This window comes from Camelus ferus, chromosome 18 (genome assembly GCF_009834535.1).
Source record: "Camelus ferus isolate YT-003-E chromosome 18, BCGSAC_Cfer_1.0, whole genome shotgun sequence".
NCBI lineage: Eukaryota > Metazoa > Chordata > Mammalia > Artiodactyla > Camelidae > Camelus > Camelus ferus.
In genome coordinates this window covers 8,353,404-8,374,197 of record NC_045713.1, presented here as the reverse complement: position 1 = coordinate 8,374,197, position 20,794 = coordinate 8,353,404, and the positions used below count along the sequence as shown (strand labels likewise).

The following is a 20,794-nucleotide window of genomic DNA, read 5'->3' as shown; positions in this document are numbered from 1 at the left end:
TAAGCCACCCAGAGTGTGCACGTTGTTACGGAAGCTAGTACTCCTTCCTTCTCACCAGGTAAGCGCCAGGATTAGGCCCCGGTGCCCGGGAGGAGGGGGTCCCTGCAGACTTGCAGGGATGCAGAGACCCTCAGGCGCAGCCTTCCAGCACAGTGCGAGTCCGCTGTGTGTCCTTGGGCAAGCTGCTGAACCTCTCTGAACTTCCTCTTCCTCATCGTAAGGAGATGACCTGGCCCTCTGCCGCTGGGTTGTCGTGAGTGTCAGACGGACCAGACTGGGAAGGCCCCGCGGAGCAAGCGAAGGAGAACGGTCAGGGCCTGTCGGAGCCCTGGGGCGGGGCCCTGGGGGTCGGGCCTGTACGGCGAGGGGCGGGGCGGGGCCTAGGCCGCCAGAAGCCGCCCGGCGCTCGATGTGCTCGGCGCCCCCGCGGGGGCCTGCTCGGCGCTCGGCAGGCCGCCCTGCGTGCGGCGCGCGGCGCGCTGGGAGACTGCGGGCGCTGCCATCATGTCGACGGCCATGAACTTCGGGTCCAAGAGCTTCCAGCCGCGGCCCCCGGACAAGGGCAGCTTCCCGCTGGATCACTTCGGTGAGCGCGGGCGGTCGGGGCTCCCCGGCCGGACCCGCACTGCCCTGGGCCGGCACCAGCGTCCGCTCGCCGTGCGGGCGGGGCCGCTGAGGCTCGGCCCGGTCCCGTCCCCGCCCCGGGCCGCCCGCCGGGGCCCGAGGGTGGGAGCCGGACCGGCCGGGTCCCCCGGGACCAGGGAGGCGACGCGGAGCCCCGCTTCCGGGGTCGCCGTCTGCCCGGCGGCGGTCGCAGCGCAGCAGCCGCTGTTCGGTCTTGAGCCGCTTCGCCGGTGCGAAGCCGCAGGTGGTCAGGCGGGGCCCCAGGCGGCTCGTCGCGCGTTCTTGGGCAGAACCGGAAAACCTCCCGGTCGCCGCATGTTTGTGGCCAGAACTTAGGTTTTCAGGCTCACCGTTGAGGTGACCCTCTGGAGACTAAGGCTTCGAAAATAGGCTTATAGATTATTATCATTATTTTTCATGGAGGTGCTGAGGACTGAACCCAGGACCTCGCTCTGCCGCTGAGCGACGCCCTCCCCCGGATTATAGGTGATTATTGTTTGCCAACATTTTGTTTTGAAATTTTCCAAACACAGCAAAATTGAAGGAATCCTACGGTGAGCTCCCCGCGCCCACCACCGGGGTTCTACCCTTTTCCCGCAGCTGATGTTCCACGTCGTACGTTCGTTTTCCCGGGGTCCGTTTTCCCAGGGTCGTTTCCCGCGTGTTTCCTAGGGAAACCAGTTTTGAAGGAGGAGCAGTGCAGGCAGTAAGGCTGCTGGGTGAGCGGGCCATGTTTGCACTTTTAAAAAGGACACTTTTCCGCACTGAAGAAGGAAAAAAGATGTACATTAAATGCAGATTAAGATTTTATTCCCAATTTTATAAGTATAATTGTAGTTATTTGGTAATCATTTGTTCCTGCCTTTTCAGGTTTTTCTGATCTGAAGCTAATATCCTATCGTGAGCTTTGGGTTACTGAAAAGAAATCGATATAACGTGTGAATAACTATCTCCAGTGTCAATCTGTGTAGTAATAATTCTGTTTTCCACTTGGTAGTAAAATTTTGGTTTTTAAAATAAAATAAAAAGGACACTTTTTTTCGTTTCAGGTGAATGTAAAAGCTTTAAAGAGAAATTCATGAAGTGTCTGCGTGACAATAATTTTGAAAATGCTTTGTGCAGAAATGAATCAAAAGAATATTTAGAATGCAGGATGGAGAGGCAAGTACCTGGGAACGGATACGACTTCTCCCCCCCCCCCCACGTCTCCCACCAAAACGTTTCTGTTGAGAGAAAAACGCGAGGCCTCCTGCAGGCCTCGGGTTTAGCGTGTGTGCTTCAGAACTGCAGGGCTGCCCGCCCGAGAGTGAGGCTTATCGGATTAAGCTATAGGGAAAGCTCTTCAGTAACCATGGGAACCTTTCCTCCACTGGTGGCTTTGTAGACGTTTGCATTCCTCAGAATATTTTCTTTCCAACTTTGGGTGCTGTCGACATGTCATTCAGGTTTCAGAATCTACACCATGAAAACACTGAGTCAAAAGATTGAAGGCTGTGGGCGCGCAGGTTACCTCTTTCACGTTCTGAGAGCGTGAAGGTGTGTGGTCGGGTTTGTCCCGTGTAGGCCCCGAGCCGTTTGCAGTATGATGGGGGGGACAACAGGCCTGTAAGAAACGATGAAAGATGAGGGGTTCTCCCTGTCCTAACCAGAATTCACTGGCGCTCACGTTGAAAGAAAACAAACGCTCTAACCGATCCATTGAGACTTGACTTAAAATAAGAACTACTGTAAACTTCAATGGGGAAGGCGTGTGACATATAATTACGGCGTGGAGTGGGAACTTTTCTTTCTGCCTTTTGAGCCCTTCGTCAGCTCACTAAGTCAGAGGCCTTGTCATAAATCAGTCCACTTGGAGCCCCGTTCTCAGTTTTCCACAACAAACTCAGACGTTCCCCTCCAGGCAAACTCTCTTGTGCTTTGCAGGCCCCAGGTGTTGAGGGCCCTCTGGACATTTGGGGCTTTGAGGGTGATGGTCTTCTTGGCAGCACAGCCCTCCGGGGACACCCCTGTGCTACCTTCTGAGTCTGCCTTCAGGCCCACAGGGGCGTAGGTCTGACAAGGGGCTGGCCTCAGGCCGGCTCTTGAGTCTTTAAGCAGCACTTCAGTGGGGTCCGTATGTTTCCATCACTGTCTTTTAAGTTGCTGCATCTTTGAAACACCGGAGCCCAGTGAGTTTCTTCTGGGTGCTGCCAGGCCTTGAGGCAGAGTTTGGAGCCGGTCTCTGCCCCGTGTGAGGATGTGAGCTGTCGCCTGCCTCCCGGAAGCTCAGGCTAGTCGTCCCTGTGCCAGCGTGGTGCCCAGCAGCTCCTGCATCAGGTTGCTCTGGAGAGGTTGGCTGGTTGGGTGTCCAGAGAGGCTCCTGGCAGGTCTGATGGCAGCTGCCAGGTGGGACCAGCGGAAAAGCCCTCTCTTTGGTCTCCTTTTGCCCCTGGCGGTGGGCTGCCCGGGCCTGCATGTGGTGGTGCCGGGATCCGCACAGCCCTTGGGGGCCAGCATGCCTGGGGCCTGCTGGGGACCCGTGGTGCAGGTGGCTTGTGGTCTCCCCAGTGCAGGGGCGTCGCTGGTGGTCAGGCGACGTTTGGCTGAATGCATGGGTGTGTGTGTTTCTGACTTGGTCAATTATTTTGACCAGAGCTTTTCAGTTTTCTCCTAGTGGAATTCCTCAAACATGCAAAAACAGAGGGTAGTCTGGACCTCTGGAACCATCACCCAGGTTCAGTATGAAGATTTTGCATGTTTACTTCCCCACCGCCTTCTTGAAAACCTCTTTTCTTTTCCTTTTTTCCATTTTTTGTTGAAATCCCAGACCTTGTTTCACCCCTACTTACTTCACATACGTCTTTTTAAAAACCAGACCATCGGAGAGTTTCTGAGTTGCCTCATGAGGACTTGCAGGTCTGGGTTGAGAAGTGGGTCACCTGTTCTCTTGGCAAAAGCTGTTAAAGTTGGGATTACTCTGTTGGCGGGGGTACAGCAAGTACACGGTGATACACCTTCTGAAGCCTGGTTCCCGCGCTGTGGGGGGGGTGTCGGGGGCTGCTCATCTGCTCCCTGGTGTGTGGGGCGCCAGAGGGTAGAGCAGCCGGCCCCTGGGACGCCCGAGGCACCCCCACCCCCGGAGAGGCCAGTGAACACTGCGGTCAGGGCGGGCCGGCCGGCCCCCTGGAGGCCCCGGGCAGGCTTGCTTCCTGGCCTTCTCCAGCTCCTGGAGGCGCGTGTCCACCGCCCTCACTGCCAGCGGCACTGCGTCTGTCTGTCCCGTCCTGCTCTTCCCGTCTCCTCCCTGACTCTTCAACGTGAGGGTTCCTGGGACTGGGCTGGGTCCCCCTGGGTAACCCAAGGGCTCTCGTGTCAGAACCGGCAGCTTAGCTGCCTGAGGTCACGCTCACGGGTTCCGGTGTGTGGGGTGTCCTCGGGGGGTCGTTCTGCAGACCCCGGTGAAGCCCGAGCGGTCAGTCCTAAGGACTGTGGGCCGGCTGTGCTGTCACCAGGACATGGGGAAATGTATCATCGTTTGCCCGATTCGGATTTAAGGAGTGTCTTGTGTTCCACCGCTATAGGGTTACTGTATTCGCTACCAGGTTAAATTGTGCTACCTGGGGTTTGCGGCACTAGGGGACATTTTCCTAAGGGATAGTGACAGGCCTCTGGGTTTGTGGGCGTGACCAGGCTGGAGTAGGCTGGGGTGGGGGGCACTGGACCTCGGAGCCGTCCAGGCACCCTCACCACCCCCCCTTCTCTGCCAGGCCATGGACACTGGCTTCTGGTCTTCTGTTGACTTCACCGGCCAGCACAGCAAGTTCAGAGGCCACACGATGAGCGGGGTTGCCAGCGGCCGCGTGGCCCTGTCTCAGCCCCTGGGCTGTGGCAGTGGCTCTGCCATCTCGAGTTTCCGGGGCCTCTGCACCCCGCCCTGGGCCCCTTTCCAGGCTGGGCTCGCCCCCTTCCCGTGGAACTGCTGAGTTTCCAGATGTGAGCAGACTCTCTGTCTTTGAGCTGACGCGTAGCTGGGGTGTGGGGCTTCGCGTTGGTGGGGTTCTGTGTTGCTGGTGTCCTTTCCCTGCTGCTTGTGGGCGGGGGCGTGTGTCTGCCCTGCCTGTGACAGTGTCTTGCTGCAGCTGACACTGCATGCCAGAGGCATTGACACGTGTGAGCTGCCTGAGCCTCCTGGGTGCAGAGACCAGGGCCAGAGGGCTGTGTGGGGGCGGGCAGGGCTGCTAGCCACTCTACCTAACAGTCACTGGCCGCAGGGAGCCACAGCGAGGCCTGCCCATCGGCTGGGGGACATGGTCACATACTTACGCAGTCTGGCTTGCCAGTAGATTTCTTGAGTGGATTCTCCAGCTTTTTGTAAAGAAAATTGTCGAGCACACAGAAGAGTAAGGAGAGCAGTGTGGTGACCCCCTTGCGCTCAGTCCCAGTGTCGACAGCTGCCAGTGTTTCCCCATCTCTGATCCCTCCCTCCTCACTTCTCATCTCTGCTGCTGAAGTCTTTGAGAGCAAATCCCAAAACATTCTAGCTGTTCAAAGCGGTTGCCTTCAGTTTCTTTTTGGGGACGGCTGCTAGGAAACTTGGGCGGTCTGGGTGACAGATCATCTCCCAGAGCTGTCTTGTGTTTCTGTGGACTCAGGGCAGCCCGCATTTGACCCCTGAAGACCTGCAGGCACGATGGTCGTCTGACCAGGTGCCTCGCCGGCTTGCCTGGGTGAACTCGGGGCGTGAGTGAGGTGGGACCTGCACAGCTGGGTGCGGGCTCGGGATAGGCAGTTCCTGTTAAGCCCCTGGCTGCTGGCCATGCCAGGCTTCCCTGGTGGCACCCCACCGGGACCTGTGCTTCCGCCCTGAAGAAGCTCAGCAGGCCTCTGAAAGTGGGTCTCAGCCCACCCCCAGTCCCCACCCCAAACCAAGCCAAGCCAAGCCCAGGCTGTTTGCCCTGGAGTGTGCGGGACAGGAGGCCCCCATCCCCACCCCAAGCCAAGCCAAGCCAAGCCCAAGCTGTTTGCCCTGGAGTGTGCGGGACAGGAGGCCCCCCAGTCCCCACCCCAAGCCAAGCCAAGCCAAGCCCAGGCTGTTTGCCCTGGAGTGTGCGGGACAGGAGGCCCCCCATCCCCACCCCAAGCCAAGCCAAGCCCAGGCTGTTTGCCCTGGAGTGTGCAGGACAGGAGGCCCCCCATCCCCACCCCAAACCGAGCCAAGCCAAGCCCAGGCTGTTTGCCCTGGAGTGTGCGGGACAGGAGGCCCCCCATCCCCACCCCAAACCGAGCCAAGCCAAGCCCAGGCTGTTTGCCCTGGAGTGTGCGGCACAGGAGGCAGCTCTGCTGTCCCTTCCGCGGCCCACTTCACATGGGCCTGGGCCATGCGGGGGCGACCACAGCCCTGCTCTACCCAGCTCCTAGGGGCTCGCCCACCCTGTGCGGCACCCTGTGCACCCAGCCTCCGTCAGCGGTGGTCCCCCGAACCCAGAGGCGCGGACCCCAGCTGGGAGGAGGAGGGCCGCAGAAGGGCTCTGAGTCCCACGTGCCGGGAGGCTTGGGGGCCGTCCTCTTGGCTGTGTCAACTCCACCCTGTGTGGCTGGGGCTCATCCTTTGCCTCCTGGCCACCTTGACGGCTCTCGCTTTCCCTTTTAGGCAGCTGATGGCACAGGAACCCCTGGAGAAGCTGGGATTTGGGGACTTGATAGATGGAAAATCAGAGACAAAGACTGAACCCTGAGAGGAAGAAGCCCGCGGGGCCACTGTGGTGCCCGACCGCCCACCTGTATGTACTCTGGCTCAGGAGGGGCTGGGGGTGCCTGTGAGATACTGCCCCGATCAGAACAGACACCCCTCCCTGGGGGGTTGCACCCCGTGGCTGGGGAAACAGCTCGTCTGCTGAAGCTCCCCAAAGTGCTTGGAAAATTATTGTCCCTTTTGGAGTCCCAAGTCCCCCCAAGAGTGTGGGTTTTATTTTTAAATATGGGTGTGTGACGGAGCCCCTTGGGAGGTGGAGACCCTGGGTGACATCTGACAGCGACACCTGGACGGATGCTGGCTTCACGTTCCCGTGCTCTGCGTGTCTTCTCAGTACCGACGTGCTAAACGTCCACGGAGCTCAGCCTGTTACGTAGACACTTTGTGGGGAAGTCGTTCCCTAGAAAACGGCTTCCTCTTTGTCCTCATAAGTACACACGCCCTTCCGTCCTCCCTTCCTCCCTCCCTCCTTCCCTCCCCAAAATAGAGGATGAGCTTGGAAGTGGGAAGTGCCTGGCTTTTGACACCTGACTTCTTGTTTTTTTGGTAACCTGAACACCATGTATCTTTCTAACCTAGGGTTATTCTCTGATTTATATCAGGCCATATTTGTAAAAGTAGACGTTTAATATCAAGAGCTCATTTGCTGAAACTGAAAGCCAGGGTGTCTCCGTTTATCGATCGATTTGCACAGGCGGCCTCCTGTTCTTTTACTCAGAGAAAGCCCCGCATCCCCCCCAGCCAGCGGCTCTTTCCGGGGACCCTGCTTGGAGCTTCTGTCGGAACAAACCCCTCCGGTGTCCAGACCCTGCGCTGGCGTTTCTGGGGTGACTTGTGTGGGTCCAACCACCACGGGGCGCTGTGTGCACAAAGCTTGGGCCTGCTCGCCCTCGGACCTGCCCTGTGGGCTTCCTCCCCTGGCCCCCTAGTCAACTGGCTTTTGTCCCGGAGTGGCCAGTGGGAGGTGGTGACCAGAGGAGCCAGGTGTGCCCCCTGCTGGGACAGCCAGCCCTGACCTCCGCTTCAGTCCAGCGACAGCCCTGGGCTGGAGGCGGCCATGCTCTGCTCCTCGGCTGGTCCAGTTCTCTGTGTAGACGTCCTCTCCTCTCTCAGTCCTGCACTGGTGGTCAGTCCCTTGGTCAGACCCGTGCTGACAGTCCCTCCAAGGCTGGTTCCGTCTCCACCTCCTCGGGGCTGTGGGGTGGGAACCCCAAGTCCAGGGGCATCACGTGGTAGAGCGAGGAGGAGCTAAGTGACACCCGCGTGTCTGAGCAAAAGAAACTCAGGAAGGAGAACCAGGAACCCGTGAGGGTGGGCACTGTCGGGGCAGGTGGCACAGGGCAACACCTCTCTGAGTGCCTCTTGGTGTCGTCGTGACTCTGAACCACGTTCTTGTTTTACGTGCTCAGAAAATAAGCCAGGATTTGGAATACCCCCTTGGAACAGCCACGGTGTGTGTCACCGACGGGGCTGGGGAGACGGGGCTCGGGAAAGTATACTTTGAGTAAACCCAGGGACAGGAAGACGGTTCTGTAGTCTGGTTGGCACGTTTGTTTCTCCTGTGCACAGCGGTTCTGAAGCTGTGAATCCTAAGATGAAAACACGGAGCTCTTTTGTGGGCGCTGACGGCCGGATGTAGTGAGCAACTGCTTCTTAGATGTCTGTAACGGTAGCCGGTGGAGGCACAGACACTGTGTGTGCGTGTGCGCGTGCACGCGTGCATGAACGCCCTGTGCTCTGGGCGCTGAGGGGCTGAGGCAGTGACACCCAGCGGCACCGGGTGGCCGGATCCTGGATCTGAGGCTGCTGTCCAACCAGAGGAACAGGGATCCTTGAAGAAATGGCTGAGGCCAGGCCCAGGGCCAAGAAAGTCCTGAGGACCCTGGACCCTCTTGTGTCAGAAAGTGAGGAATTGCTGAAAAAACGAAGGGGTTTGTTGAATGAACACGTCATGGAGCTCCCAGTGGTCAAATCGGGGACAGTTTGAGCAAGAAAGTAAATGACTGGTGGGCTGTAGCCGTCAGAATAAATTACTATCCGCGAGTCCATGCTGATGGAGGTCGTGCACTGGGTAAACGCCTCCGCGGGGGAAGGGGCGGCGCCTCCCGGCCCGGCTAGCCAGACGGGCCAACGGGAACAGAAGGCGCGAACATGGCGGCGGCGGGGGGCGGCGCACTGGTCGGAGGGCGCCCCATGAGGTGCATCGCTGAGACTGGTCTGTGTGGGCGCCCGCCCCACCCGGTGCCCCGAGAAGCACAGCCTCACTTCTGGGGTTTTCCCCACAAAAGTGCACGACCTCAGTCTGATGAGGAAACACAGGCAGACCCAGCCCAAGGCTTGCTCTGCAGAGGGAGACCCTCCCTCCTCAGAAGTGCCGGGTCCTGGAGGACAGGCCGAGGAGCTGTCCCCAGCCCAGTGTCCAGGGCTGTGAGACTGACCGCGCCGAGCGTCCCTGGCGGTTGGCGAGGCCGCAGGACCTGCAGGTTGGTCCCAGTGTGTTGTGCTCTCTGCTCACAGGAGATGTCGTCTGGGGGAGGGGCCAGAACAGCTCTCGCCTGTTTTTGCAGCTTTTCGGAAGTCAAATTATTTCACAGTGAAAAGTTAAAAAAATACTTTGTATTAAGCTCTCTGTAGCTGAACTTTGTACATACACGACTGGGTGAACTCTCATTGTGAAAACCACACTCATGACTCTCAGAGGGAGAAGGCAGGTGCGACGGCGTCGGCGTCAGGAGGGGACGCGGAGGAGCCCGAAGCTGGAGGCAGGGACAGTGGGCTCTGGACTGAGGAGAGCCTCCCGGCACTGCCTGCCGTTCTCTGGGTCTGAGTTGCTACAAGTGTGAGACTGCGGGCCCCCGACATCCTGGCTGGCCCTGCCCTGTCCTGCCTCGGCTCCCGCGAGGTGTTCTGGCTGCTCGTCGTCTGTCACGCCGAGACTGTGTTTTCCTCCTGTAGACACTTGTCATGGCGAGCCAGCGGCCTGACTAGAAGGCGCCCAGAGACAACCTCCAGGACGTTTCCGAAGCATCGTCCTTAGGCAGGAGGTGGGGGGGCAGTGCAGCCGCTGAGGTCAGACCTGGGCACTCAGTGCCTTCCTGGGGGGTGAGGCCGGCGGAGCCCCCCTTGGCCTGGCTCACTGCAGCCCCGGGCTGTGTGGCCCTCCCCTCTGCTGCCGTGTCCCTCCCGGGTTCTGCCGACTCTGTATCTGTTTAGAAGGACAGGGTCTCTTTTGTTTTTTTGGAGCGCCTCAGGTTCCTCCCCGCCGTGAAGGGTCCTCAGTTCCTGCTGCTGCACTGACGGGTCGCCGCAGACTCGGCGCCCTAAACAGCACGTTTCTGCTGCAGCCCGGAGGCCCAACCCAGATGCGTCTGGGGGCTGGTTCCCTCCGGAGACTCTGGGAGGCCCGCTCCTGCCTTCCCCGGCTCCGAGAGGCGCCGCGTTCCCTGGCCGTGGCTGTCCACCACCCTGAGCCGAGGCGTGGTTTCCTCTCTCCTCCCGGACTCTGCCCCCCTCCCCGCGTCCCCTCTCTGACCCGGGTCCTCCCATCTCCCTCCTGTGAGAACCTCGTGATGACGTTGGGCGCCGGGATGGTCCAGGGTCATCTCCCACCTGAAGGTCCTTGACCCACCCACTTCTCCAAAGTCCCGTTGGCCACGTCAGGCCCTGGATTCACGGGCTTTGGGACCAGGATGCGGGCACTTGGGGCGATTCTTCTGCCGACAGCAGCCCTGGACAGTGACTGGGGGGCATGTGAGCCCGGCGCTGGGTCCCTGCATGGCCGGGTGATAAGCAGCTGGCCCCGGCTCTCGGACAGCCGTGTGTCTGTCCTGATCATCTGCAGCAGCCGGCCATGGGGTGGGTTTCCTCAGGACTGAAGTCCATGTTTTTCTGAATCTGGCATTTGCTTTGCTGTTCCTTCTGGCGGACGACAGACTCAGAAGTCAGGGCCAGATTGCACGTGGGTACAGACCCCCATTCCTGTGCGGGGTCTGGGCACCCCGGCTGGTGGGCGTGGTCCGGGCGCAGCAGCAGGTGTCGAGGACGCCCGACCTGGCAGTTCCTCCTTCATGACTGTTTTATAACAGGTGTGTATCATTTTTATAGAAACAATAAAATCACTCGTTTTAAAGAGCCCCTTGTGCTTAGCTGTACTTTTCTGTCACCTATAAGTTAAGTGCCTGTGGCTGTAATTTTATACGGCCCGGTTTTCCTGGTAAGACTGTGCCGGTTGACGTGTTGCGTCCGCAGAGCGCGGAGGGCTGGCTGAGGGTAGGCCAGCCGCCACCTGCGTGGACGCCTTTGGCTCTTTGAGGGAGGGGCCCTGTTGGTCCCAGTGGGAGGTCAGTGACCCTGTGCCGCTTCCTGCTGGCCTGTACCAGGGAAGGACGGGCTCCTGTCTCTGGTGTCTTTCCACCTGCCTGGTGCTTGAAATCAGTCTTCCAGTGAAAGTAGGTATTTATCACAAGAGGCATTAAAGAACTTTCTGCTAAGCTAGAGGACAAGTGAGTTTCTCATAACTCTGTGAGTGAAGTCTCTCCTGGGGGGATGGAATCACCTCACAGCTGCGCTGTGCAGTGAGGGACCCCCGCCCAGGGAGCAGGGGCCTGGCCCGAGCAGGCACTGATCGAGCGGCCAGGCTCCCTTAGACTCACCCTCCGGCTAGTGGCCTGGAAGGATGGGACCCGCCAGCCCGTGTTCGGAAACGCCGCATGGCTGTACCTGCTGCGCTCTGTGGGTGCCCTGAGGTTGGAAAGCCCAGTGCCACTGTCGTGCAGGGTTAGATGGGCGCCCAGGAAGGTGGGGCCAATTCTGGACTCTTGGGATCTGAACTCGTGTCTGCAGCCGGTGCCCCTGGGCTGGGACTAGGGTGGGATCAGCATCCGGAGAGACCTGGTGCACAGCAGACGTGGACACCAGGACCACCGAACAGCAGCAGAGGGCCTGGCTTGGCAGGGAGAGACGGGGCACAGGGAGGGGCAGAGCGGGGCTCCCCCTGCACTTCCCATTGTGTCCTGGGACAGTCCTGACTGGCCTGCGGGCAGCTCACGTGCCCTGGGCATGCAGCACGTGCCATCCCTTTTCACAGACGAGGAGTCAGGCACCATATGTGTCTAGGCCCAGGGCCTGGCTGTGCTCCCTCAGGAATGACCGGGGTCCCTGGGCCTGTTCACAACCTGCACTGGCCTCATCCACGTCTCCCTCCGTCAGCTCTGCTCCACCTGCTCCCTGGGCCAGAGGGGAGCCCCCACCTCGTAGTGTGGAGAAGGTGGGTCATGGGTGGGAAGGGAGCCTGCAAGCCCCGCTGGGTGCTGGACGGGCTTGGAGGCTCAGAGGCTGTGCGAGACACCAGATGTGGCGACTTCTTTGTCAGCAGAGCAGCCATCCCCCACAGCTGGCCACGTGGACCAGGTGGAGCGGGCTCTCCTCCCGGAGGGGCCCGGGGCACGAACTCCTGGTGGGTTGTCTGTAACCACACTGACTGGCCTCCAGCCTCAGCTCTGGGAGCGCAGCCCCTCCAGGACTGTCACCAGGGCTTCCAAGCCCCGCCCGGGCTGGGGTCGGGTTTGGAGCAGGGGAACCACGCCTGGCAGCGGGAGTGCACCAGGCCAACTCCTCTAGGCCCCACCAGCTCCCGCACATGCATGTGGGCAGTTCCTTGGGCCTGGGGGTGCCGCATCCCGTGGCGCCTGCCTTTGCCTTTCTCCCCCAATCTCTTCCTTCTGGTGACACCCAGCTCCTCCAGGCCTGGCCTCAGTGTCCCCCTGCCGTGGGGCTGTGGGCGCCCTGTGATGTCAGGCAGTTGAATTTGGAGGCTCAGCCCCTATTGCCCAGCCCTGTGGATGCAGCCTGAAGATGCAGACTGGCCTCGATGTGCCCTGGACTGTCCAGGGAAACAAAGTATCTCTGAAATAAGCCCTGGCTGCCTGGTTTCTTACCATTTTCCTGTTTTCTCCCTAAACTTGGAAGGCAGCAAGCAGAATCCTGCCCCTGGGAGCTGCCGGGAGGTGCTGGAAGGTGTGGGTTTATTGCTGAGCCCTGGGGGGGCTGCAGGGGGCAGGGGTGGGAGAGCCCGTGGTTCCTGGGTCTCTCCTGAGCCCTGCTTCCTCTCTGGTCTGGACAAGCACCTCTTGCCCCAGCACACAGGTGGGCCCTTGGCCCCTGCTCCAGGAAGACCCACAGCTGCTCAGACCCTGGGTCTGACTGTACAAAGGGCCCCAGACCCTCAGGGGTGATTTTCCCCTCTCACCCCCTTCCGCTGAGCTCTCCTCCTGATCCGGTTCTGGTCAGCGCCTGAGTCCACGCAGGGACCTCTGGTCTCGTGGGTCAGGGATTTCGGGCTCTAATAACGCCGGCTGGAGCAGCTGAGCCGCTGGGACTGCGCCGTCTGTCTTCCTGCCGGAGACCTGAGGCCTCTCCACGTGGAGTAGGTGTCCCCACCTGCCCCAGGTTCAGGGGGGACATAGGTCCACCCCATCCCCCAAAGGTGAGTGTGCGGACTGTGTCCACAGGCTTGGAAATGGCCACTGAGGGAAGTTCCTGGCGGGGTGGGTCTCGGGCGACAGGTGCTCGTCCAGACCGGAGAGAAAGAGGGGCTGGAGGGAGACTCAGGAAACACAACCCCCGCCCCCCCAGGGCTCAGCAGCAAACCCACACCTTCCAGCACCTTCCGGCAGCTCCCACCAGTGGGACTGCTCGCTACCTTCGGTTTCGGATTGACAAGCCCCGCTGCTCTCACGCAGCAGCAGACGCGTGAGCACAGGGGCGTCCGGTGTTTCTGAACGCGAAAGCGAGGCAGATCCCTCTGGCCCTGGGGACGGAGCGGGCCCCGTGGCGGAGGCTCCGGGGGCTCCGTCCGCCCAGCGAGCCCCCGGCGGGCAGGCGGTCCCCGGATGGGGAGGGTCTCCAAGCGTCTGGGCGCTGGGGGCGGAGCCTTCTGAGGGTGCTGGGCTGGGTTACGAGATTGCGGGTGGGGCTGGTGCCGCGGGATTAGGAAAGCCAGGGGTGGGGCGGGGCGGCACTGAGGGGCGTGGCTGGCGGAAGGGCGGGGTTTGCGTGGTGCCGGGGGCGGGGCTGGGGCGGGGGCAGCAACCGCTCCGGGAAGCCGGCTCTCCTCCCCCTTCCCTCCGTGGACCGCGGTGTCATGAGGGACAGACAGTGGTGGCGTGGCGGCCCCTGCCGCATGGCGGCGGCACTGGAGCACCTGAGGAGGGTCGCCTGTTGGGGGGCACCAAAGGGGACAGTGTGTGTGCAGCGGCCTCCACACTGGCAAGTTAAAGATAGGACCGGGGCCGTGCGTCCCTCAGGTCCCAGATCGTCCTGACAAAACTGCCAGGCTGGGAGTGGGGCCCCTGGGGGAGCGGGGAGCCCCAGCTGAGGCTCATCCACACCCCCAGCCCTCAAGCCCCCCACCCCTGTGCCTACACCCCGCTCACCCAGGGGCAGCCCAGAGCAGGTGCCACTGCAGGCTGGGCACCACGGAGACAGTGACAGGCGGCAAGGGGCTCGCGTCCACACCCACAGTCTGTGCCCAAGGGCAGAGGCTGCCAAGGGTAGAAGCGGGGCCGGGGCCCAGGGAGCTCGGGGAGGGCTCACACCAGGCCCAGGGTGCCCAGGTGCCGTGTCTGCCCGGGGCACTCTGGGCCCTGCCTTTCCCGGCCTCTTTGGAGAGAGCCCTGGGTGTGAGGACTGTGGGGCAGGGTTTCCAGATACCACCCTGTGCCCCCACTGGGTGTGAAGTCCCCCCAAACTTAGCTTCAGACCTGGCATTTTAGGGTTACCATTCTCCTGGTCCTGGGCTCGGCTGCGGTCAGCAGGTGGTTCTCGCCAGATGGTGTCTGAGGCTCACCTGAGCTGGGAGGACCCCAGTAGCTGGGCTGATAGGGCGGCCTGGACATCCCTGTCTCCAGCTCTCTGCATGGGGCCTTGGCACAGTGGTGACTTCAGGTGAGCCCGGCTTTGTACCTGGGGCTTGGGATCCCTCAGAAAAACAGAGACAGAGGGAGACAGAGAGACAGAGACTCAGAGACAGGGCGCCAGGTGGAAACTGCACCCTTTATGCTCATAAGCACCCACCTTCCCTGGTGGCACACTCACAGCTCCCCCACCCAGATTCAGGGTGAGCACACAGCCCACCTCCTAGTGGGGACGGTGGGGGAAGGGGGATGTCAGTCTCATTATGGAAGATTCGGGGATGGATGGACATGGTGGGGCATAGACAGAGGGACCCTCTCTGGGAAATTGGAGTCCCCCTCAGACGCCCCGCCCCACACGCCTATCCGAGGCCTGTCCTGACGTGTCCATGTCCGGGCAGCTGGCTCTGTTTGCCATTATGTGTCCTTTGAAGACCGATTCCTTTCACTGAGCATCACGTGTTCAAGTTTCATCCAGGCTGTAGCAGGTGTCAGTGCTTCACTCCTTGTGACTGAGTCACATTCCACTGTCAGGAGGGACCCTGTCGTGTGTCTGTCGTCTGTCAGTGGATATGTGATCTGCCCCCTCCGGCCACCGTGAGTAACACTGCCGTGGACATTCATGGACTGGTGTTTGAGTGACATATGTTTTCATGTCTCCTGGGCACGTACTTAGGAGTGGAATTGCTGGGTCACACGGTGACTCTGTTTGAGGAACGGTTTCCACGCGGCTGCAGCGTTTTGCACCCCCGCCAGCAGCGGGTGAGGGCTCCGATTTCTTGCGTCCTCACCAGCACTGGTGAGTTTCCACCGCAAACCGCGGCCGCCCATCTCCTGGACGGCGGGTGGTGCCAAGTGCTTTCCACGCACGCACTGGGTCTGTTTGTACGTCCTCCCTGGACAGAGGTCTGTTCAGGTCCTCTCCCCGTCGCTTCGTTGGGTCACTCGCCTTTTTACTGTTGAGTTTTGAGAATTCTTTATAAGTGAGACTTCTTTGGGTTGCACTGATTAGCGTGTGGACTTAAAACCCGCAGCTCCACGTCATGGCTGAGGGGGATGGGGCCAGGAGTGACCCCGTGTCCTTCTATGGGCCCCGCCCAGCCTCGCCCTTCTTTCCAAACTGCACACAGAGTGGCCCCGGGTAGCTGCAGCAGCCCCAGAGGACCTTCTTGGCTGGTCCCACCCCCGCCCCAGCCAGGACACCTTCCGGCTCACTGCTCTGGGGAGAATGCAGCCCAGGGGCCCCAAGAGCCTTCCAGAACCACCCATCTCCCTGTGCCAAATGCTGGTTCTCCTAGGGACACCAAGCCAAAAATATTTTAAAATGTCCCCAAACCTACTATGCAACCTTTAGCGCCCTGCGCCGCAGAGACTTCACCCCACATGTCACGTCTGGGGACAACCCTGAGACCCCATCTTCCTAGGGGGCTTCCGGGGCCAGCGCCACCCTGACATGTGGAAAGCATCTTTGGTCCTGCTGACCTGTCCCCGCTCACCCTCTGCTTTCAGGGCTGTGAACTCTTGTGCCTCCGGCTTTGGGGTGGGGAGGGGCCTCCCTGTCTGTCTGTTAAGCACATGCAGAGCTCTCACGCAGGGCTCCTGAATGACCCTGCTGTGCCACAGAGCAGCTTTCCTTTTGGTTTTTCTGTGTTTCTCTAGGAGAGAAAAAAGCTTGAGCCCCCTGTCAGGGTTGGGGCTGGAGACTGAGGGCAGTGGCTGCAGGAGTTGCATTGGGTGACGGCTTTAAAACAGGAACTGTCCTGGCCGCACCAGGAAGCTGGTCCTCCTGGCCAAACATGTCTCCGTCGAGCATGTTAGCGGCTTTGTGAAGCCGTCCCTGCCCTTCTGGGGGTGCTCACTTCCTCAGCCTCCCCACCTCTGTCCTGGTGTCCTGGCAGAGGCCTGGCCCGCAGCTGACAAATGGCACCCAGTGGAGGGCTGACCCCAGGAATCTAACCAAGTCCACAGCTCCTCACTCCTGGGCAGACCCCCAGCGTCCCCTCCGGGTCCGGCAGGGAGGGAAGGGTGCAGGCACAGGGATGGGCTGCAGCCCTGCCTGAGGCCCCGGGAGGGTTCCGGCCAGAGCCGGCAGCTGCCCTGATTCCTGCTCTGGGCCCCTCTTGCCCAATGCCAGCCCGGAACCTGTGGTTGCTCAGCCCAGGAGCCCTGGCGCAGCTGGCGGGGGGCTTGAGAGTGGGATCTGGTTCTGGAAGGCCGTGCCCACTCTCCCCACCTGCCATGCTGGGGTTGGGGCTTATGCAGTCCAAACCCAGGGGTGCTGGCAGGAGAGGTGGACACAGCCTCGAGGTCCCCGTCTTCTCCCCTAATTAGGTGCTCTGTGAATGCTGCTGAGCGGAGGGGCCTGTGCACACTTCTGGCATTTGCTGAGCACCTGCTGTGTGCCCGGGGCTGTGTTGGGCTGTGGGTGGGAGGGACTTCATGCTGGAGACCTCTGGGCTTCGTGGGTCCCCTCCCTGTCCCAGGCCCGTGTGCCAATCTCACCTGCTTTACTACAAAGGGGCTCCTGGGGGGCACATCCTGGGCTTCCTGCGGCATCATGGGAAGAAAATAGCCAGCCTTGGCTATGGGATGTCCGGGGCCGCTGGACCCCACCCCCTGCACTCTCATCTCTGCCCAGAGCAGACAGATCTGGACAACTGGATTCCTCCAGCCTGGGTCAGAGCCCCCAGAGGATGGGGCTCTGTGGGGGCGGCTGAGGCCCCAGCCCGCTGGGCCCATGTGCCCCACTCCTGGGTGGATGGGAAGCCACTGAGGAGGCCAGGTACCCACAGGCCAGTGGCTGTGGGTCTCCTGACTCTGTTGTGCAAACACAGCAGAGAAACTCAGCGTCGAACTGTGAGTTTGCTCAGGCTGCTGTGAGTGGCCTGGAACCACAGAAATGTCCCCCCATGACCTGGCGCCACTAATACCAGGTTAAGGAGCCCAGGCTGGCTCCCCCTGGAGGTTCTGAGGGGGGTCTCCCCAGGCCTCTCCCCTCAAGGCGGGGGGCTCCGCCAATCCATGGGGCTCCTTGGCTTGTGGACACATGGCCCCCCGCCCCCTTCATCACATGGCCTCTCCTCCTGTGTCTCTGTGTCCAAATCTCCCCTTTGTAAGAACACTGGTTGTTGGATTTAGGGCCACCCTCATGATCCTCTCCTTCACTTGCTTATCTGCAAAGACGGTCTGCGGATAAGGCCACGTTCACAGGTAGGAAGGTTAGGACTCTGGCATATCTTTTGGGGGAAGTGATTCAGCCCGGGTCATAAACCAGCAAACACAGAAGCATGCTGTGCGAACACGGTGGTGGTACCAGGGTCTTCGCCTCCACCAGGCCGCCTCTCCTCTCCCCTCTCCGGCCTCTGGCACCCAGCGTGGCCCCTGCTCCAGGACCAACCTCATTTCTTGCCGGGAGGTGCCCACAACCATCCATCCTGCTCTCAGTGTGCTCGCCAGCCCCTGGAACGTGGCTGCTGTGCCAGGAGAGGCTGAAGGGTCAGGCCGAGGGCAAGACACATCCCCTCTGAGGGGCCCAGGCCTGGCCCCTGTCCATCTCACTCCCTCCCTGGGGAGAGCCAGCCCCTGCCCATGCTGGATGTGGCCCCGCAGGTTGGGGCCAGGGTCTTACCTTGTAGCCGCAGGCTTGTCTGTGTTGCCCAAGGACCTGCGTCGTGTGGACTCCCTTGCAGAGGGGATGCGGAGCAGACAGACCCTGCCCTGGGGGAGTCCATCAACCAGCTCTGCTCAGTGCAGCCCAGTGATCACCGGCCGGCTGGTGCCCTGGCTTGTCTAGGACCCCACGTAGGCCCAGAAGATGCTTGAGTAATTGGGACTGGGGGCCTTCAGCGCAGCCTTGCTGACCAGGACAGCTGGTGGGGGATGAGGGGCAGACACTGGTGGGGTTTGCTGCACCCCTGTGCAGACCCCTAGCCAGCCCCAGGGACTCCGGGCCCCCTTGGATAGGACTAACTGGGTCTGGGTCTGACCCACCCTGGGTCGTGTGTGACCCTCTGAATTTTGTGTGAGTCCTGTGCCCCAACACCCCAGTCTTGACTACAGCCAGGCTGGGACCCCCAGGATGTCTTCGCTCTGGCCAGGAAGCCCGGGGTGGGGGCTGCAGCTCTTGGCCCTGCCTTTCTTCTCATGGAAGAATCTGTTTCACATCCTGACATCTCTTCTCAAATCCTCACTCCCTCCTACCTCCCTGGATTGTGTCCTTGCCTCCTTAATTGGCTGGGAGACAGCGGGTGAGGCTGTCCACCCACACCCTTCCCTCCCCTGGGAGGCCGTTCTGCACCCGCTTGTCCCACAAGGCTTTTCTGTGGCCTCCCTGCTCCTCCCTGGCCCGTAGTAACCCTGCAGAGTTAGATGTTTATCCCAGTCCTCCACCTAGAAGCCACGTGTGGCCTTGGGTGTGATTAAACTGCCCTGGGTTGCAGCTTCCCCAGCTGTGAAATGGGGATTAAATAAGAAAATGCCCATAAGGGGTGTGACCTAAAGCCTGGTGCAGAGTAGCCAGTGAGCAGAGCAGCTGTTGTTACGAGTAAGGTCAGTCTGTCTTCATCAGGTGCCAGTCTCCACTCAGCAGATTCCGACCCTGCACGGGGACCTGGGGATGGAAATGTCACCTGTCTCTCCCCAAAAGGGCTCCTGCTGATGGGGAGAAAGACGTGTGACCAGTTCAAGCACACGATGCCACAGGTCTCGTGATTTGAAAAGTAACCCAAAGCTGTTCCCACAGTGGTGCCTAAAAGACCCACTGGAAGCCCAGTGTCGGCGAGACAGGGGGTGGGGTTGGGCGAGCAGGCCTTGGTGGACCAGCGCCCACGCGGTCTCCACAGAGGGCAGGCTGGCAAGGTCCGTCACCAGTTCACACGCCTTCCCCTTGTTCCAGAGGTGCCGCTGAGGGGCGCGAGTCCACCGGAGACGCTTGCAGAGGTGCTGGTTGTGTGCTTGTGGTTCCAAACGACTGAAAAGGGCCTAAATGCCTCTCAGCTGGTGCCTGGCGGGCCAGCTGTCATCCACCTTTGAGTGGGACGCAGCCTCGAAAGAGAAAGGCGCGGGTATCTGTGTGCTGACTTGAAAGGTGTGGAAGGTCATCAAGAGAAGATAAACAACCAGCCGAAACCCCGGGGGCAGACCAGAAGGGACAGGGACTCCCTTGGTGTTTTGGCAGGTCAAGGACCATTCTGCAAGGATGCTAATAGATTGTTAACAGCATTTGGCGCAGAACTGCCCAGGGTTGGGGGTAGGGAGGCTGTAATTTTTCAGTCTGGTACTGTTTGAATTTATTTTTTAACAAGATGCATCATTGCATTCATCATTTAAGAAGAAAGTGGAAAGAATTTGAAAAATGCTGGGGCATGTCACTTCCAACTCCCCATATTGCCCTCATGTCTGGGTCTTGACCTGACTCAGAGCAGCCGTATCCAGGGCACCGTGTCCTCCTCTCCTGTCCCTACTGTGGATGAACGGGGGGCCCTTCTGCGGCCTGAGCAGCCACGACTCTGGAGCTCGTCACCTGCTAGCCGTCTTCTCCCAGGGCAAGGATGGTGTGAGCCCCGGACCCCAGCGCTGGGCACGCACCCCTTCCTTAAGCATTCCCAGCGTGCCCACTGGGCGTGGCACGATGTCCCCTGAGCGCGCCGTGGGTGTCCAGGCGCTAATGCCGCCCAGATGACTGCATGATGATCCCACCCAGGCTGGTCCTTATTTGGTTCCCTCAAGCCCCCCACCAGTGTGGCCCATGGCACTGCGCCCGGGCAGGTGGGACGCTGAGCCCGAATGAGGCGGGCCTTGGGCAGACCTCGCCGGGGCGGGGGTCCCCGGGGTGGGCTGGGGGCCGCCGGCCCGGCGCGGGAGGAGGCCGCCCGCCCGCGCCGCTGGGGGCCGCCCGCGGGCCGCGCCGGCCAGAGCGCGCCGTGCGCCCCGGGCCCCGCGCCGGCACACGCTCGGCGGCCGCGGCGGCAACAAGAGCGGCGGCGGCGGCGGCGGAGCCGGGCTGGGCGGCAGGAATGCGGAACCGGCGCGCGGACTGAGCGGCCCAGGATGGCGCAGGGGCGGCGGCGGCGGGCGGCCTGCGCGGTGCCCTAGCGCGGCGGGGCGGACGCTCCGACCCCGGCATCGCGGCCCGCCAGCATCGCGGCCATGGCCAAGGAGCGGCGGAGGGCCGTGCTGGAGCTGCTGCAGCGGCCGGGGAACGCGCACTGTGCCGACTGCGGCGCCCCGGGTAGGTGCTGGCCGGGTGGGTGCGGACCGGGTGGGCGCGCCCAGGGCGCTGCGGGCCTGGGGCGGGGGTGCGGGCCGGTGGTTGCCCGCTCGCGTGGGTGAGGGCCCGGGCGGATGCCGCCCGGGGTGGTGCCGGCCTGGATGCCAGTCCTGGGCCCGGGGAGGGGTGCTGCGGCGCCTGCGTGGCTCGGGGGCGCGGGCTGCGCAGCCTGGTCCCCGCTCGGGTGGGACGCGGGCCCGAGGGCGCCTGTGGGAGCCCGACATCGCCTGCTCGTGGCCCCCGGCCGGGGGCTGTGTCGCT

The 20,794-nt window shown here is 61.3% G+C and overlaps 1 protein-coding gene across 4 annotated transcripts in view; it reads left to right on the top strand.

The window, feature by feature from the left end:
• Positions 1–404: 404 nt before the first annotated feature.
• The window catches only part of LOC102521260 (arf-GAP with dual PH domain-containing protein 1), a 79,540-nt gene continuing 59,150 nt past the window's right edge, over positions 405–20,794 (top strand). The window contains exons 1-4 of one of the 4 annotated variants that reach the window (XM_032459849.1): positions 2,777–2,940; positions 3,267–3,337; positions 4,371–4,596; positions 6,254–6,383. Coding sequence is in view for 2 of the 4 variants with exons in the window: in XM_032459847.1 (XP_032315738.1) it covers positions 505–586 (82 nt within the window). In the remaining 2 variants the exon portion in view is untranslated. Of the gene's footprint in view, positions 587–2,776; positions 2,941–3,266; positions 3,921–4,370; positions 4,597–6,253; positions 6,384–20,249; positions 20,495–20,794 lie in introns of those variants that run through there. The other 3 variants (XM_032459848.1, XM_032459847.1, XM_032459846.1) reach the window with 3 other exon arrangements.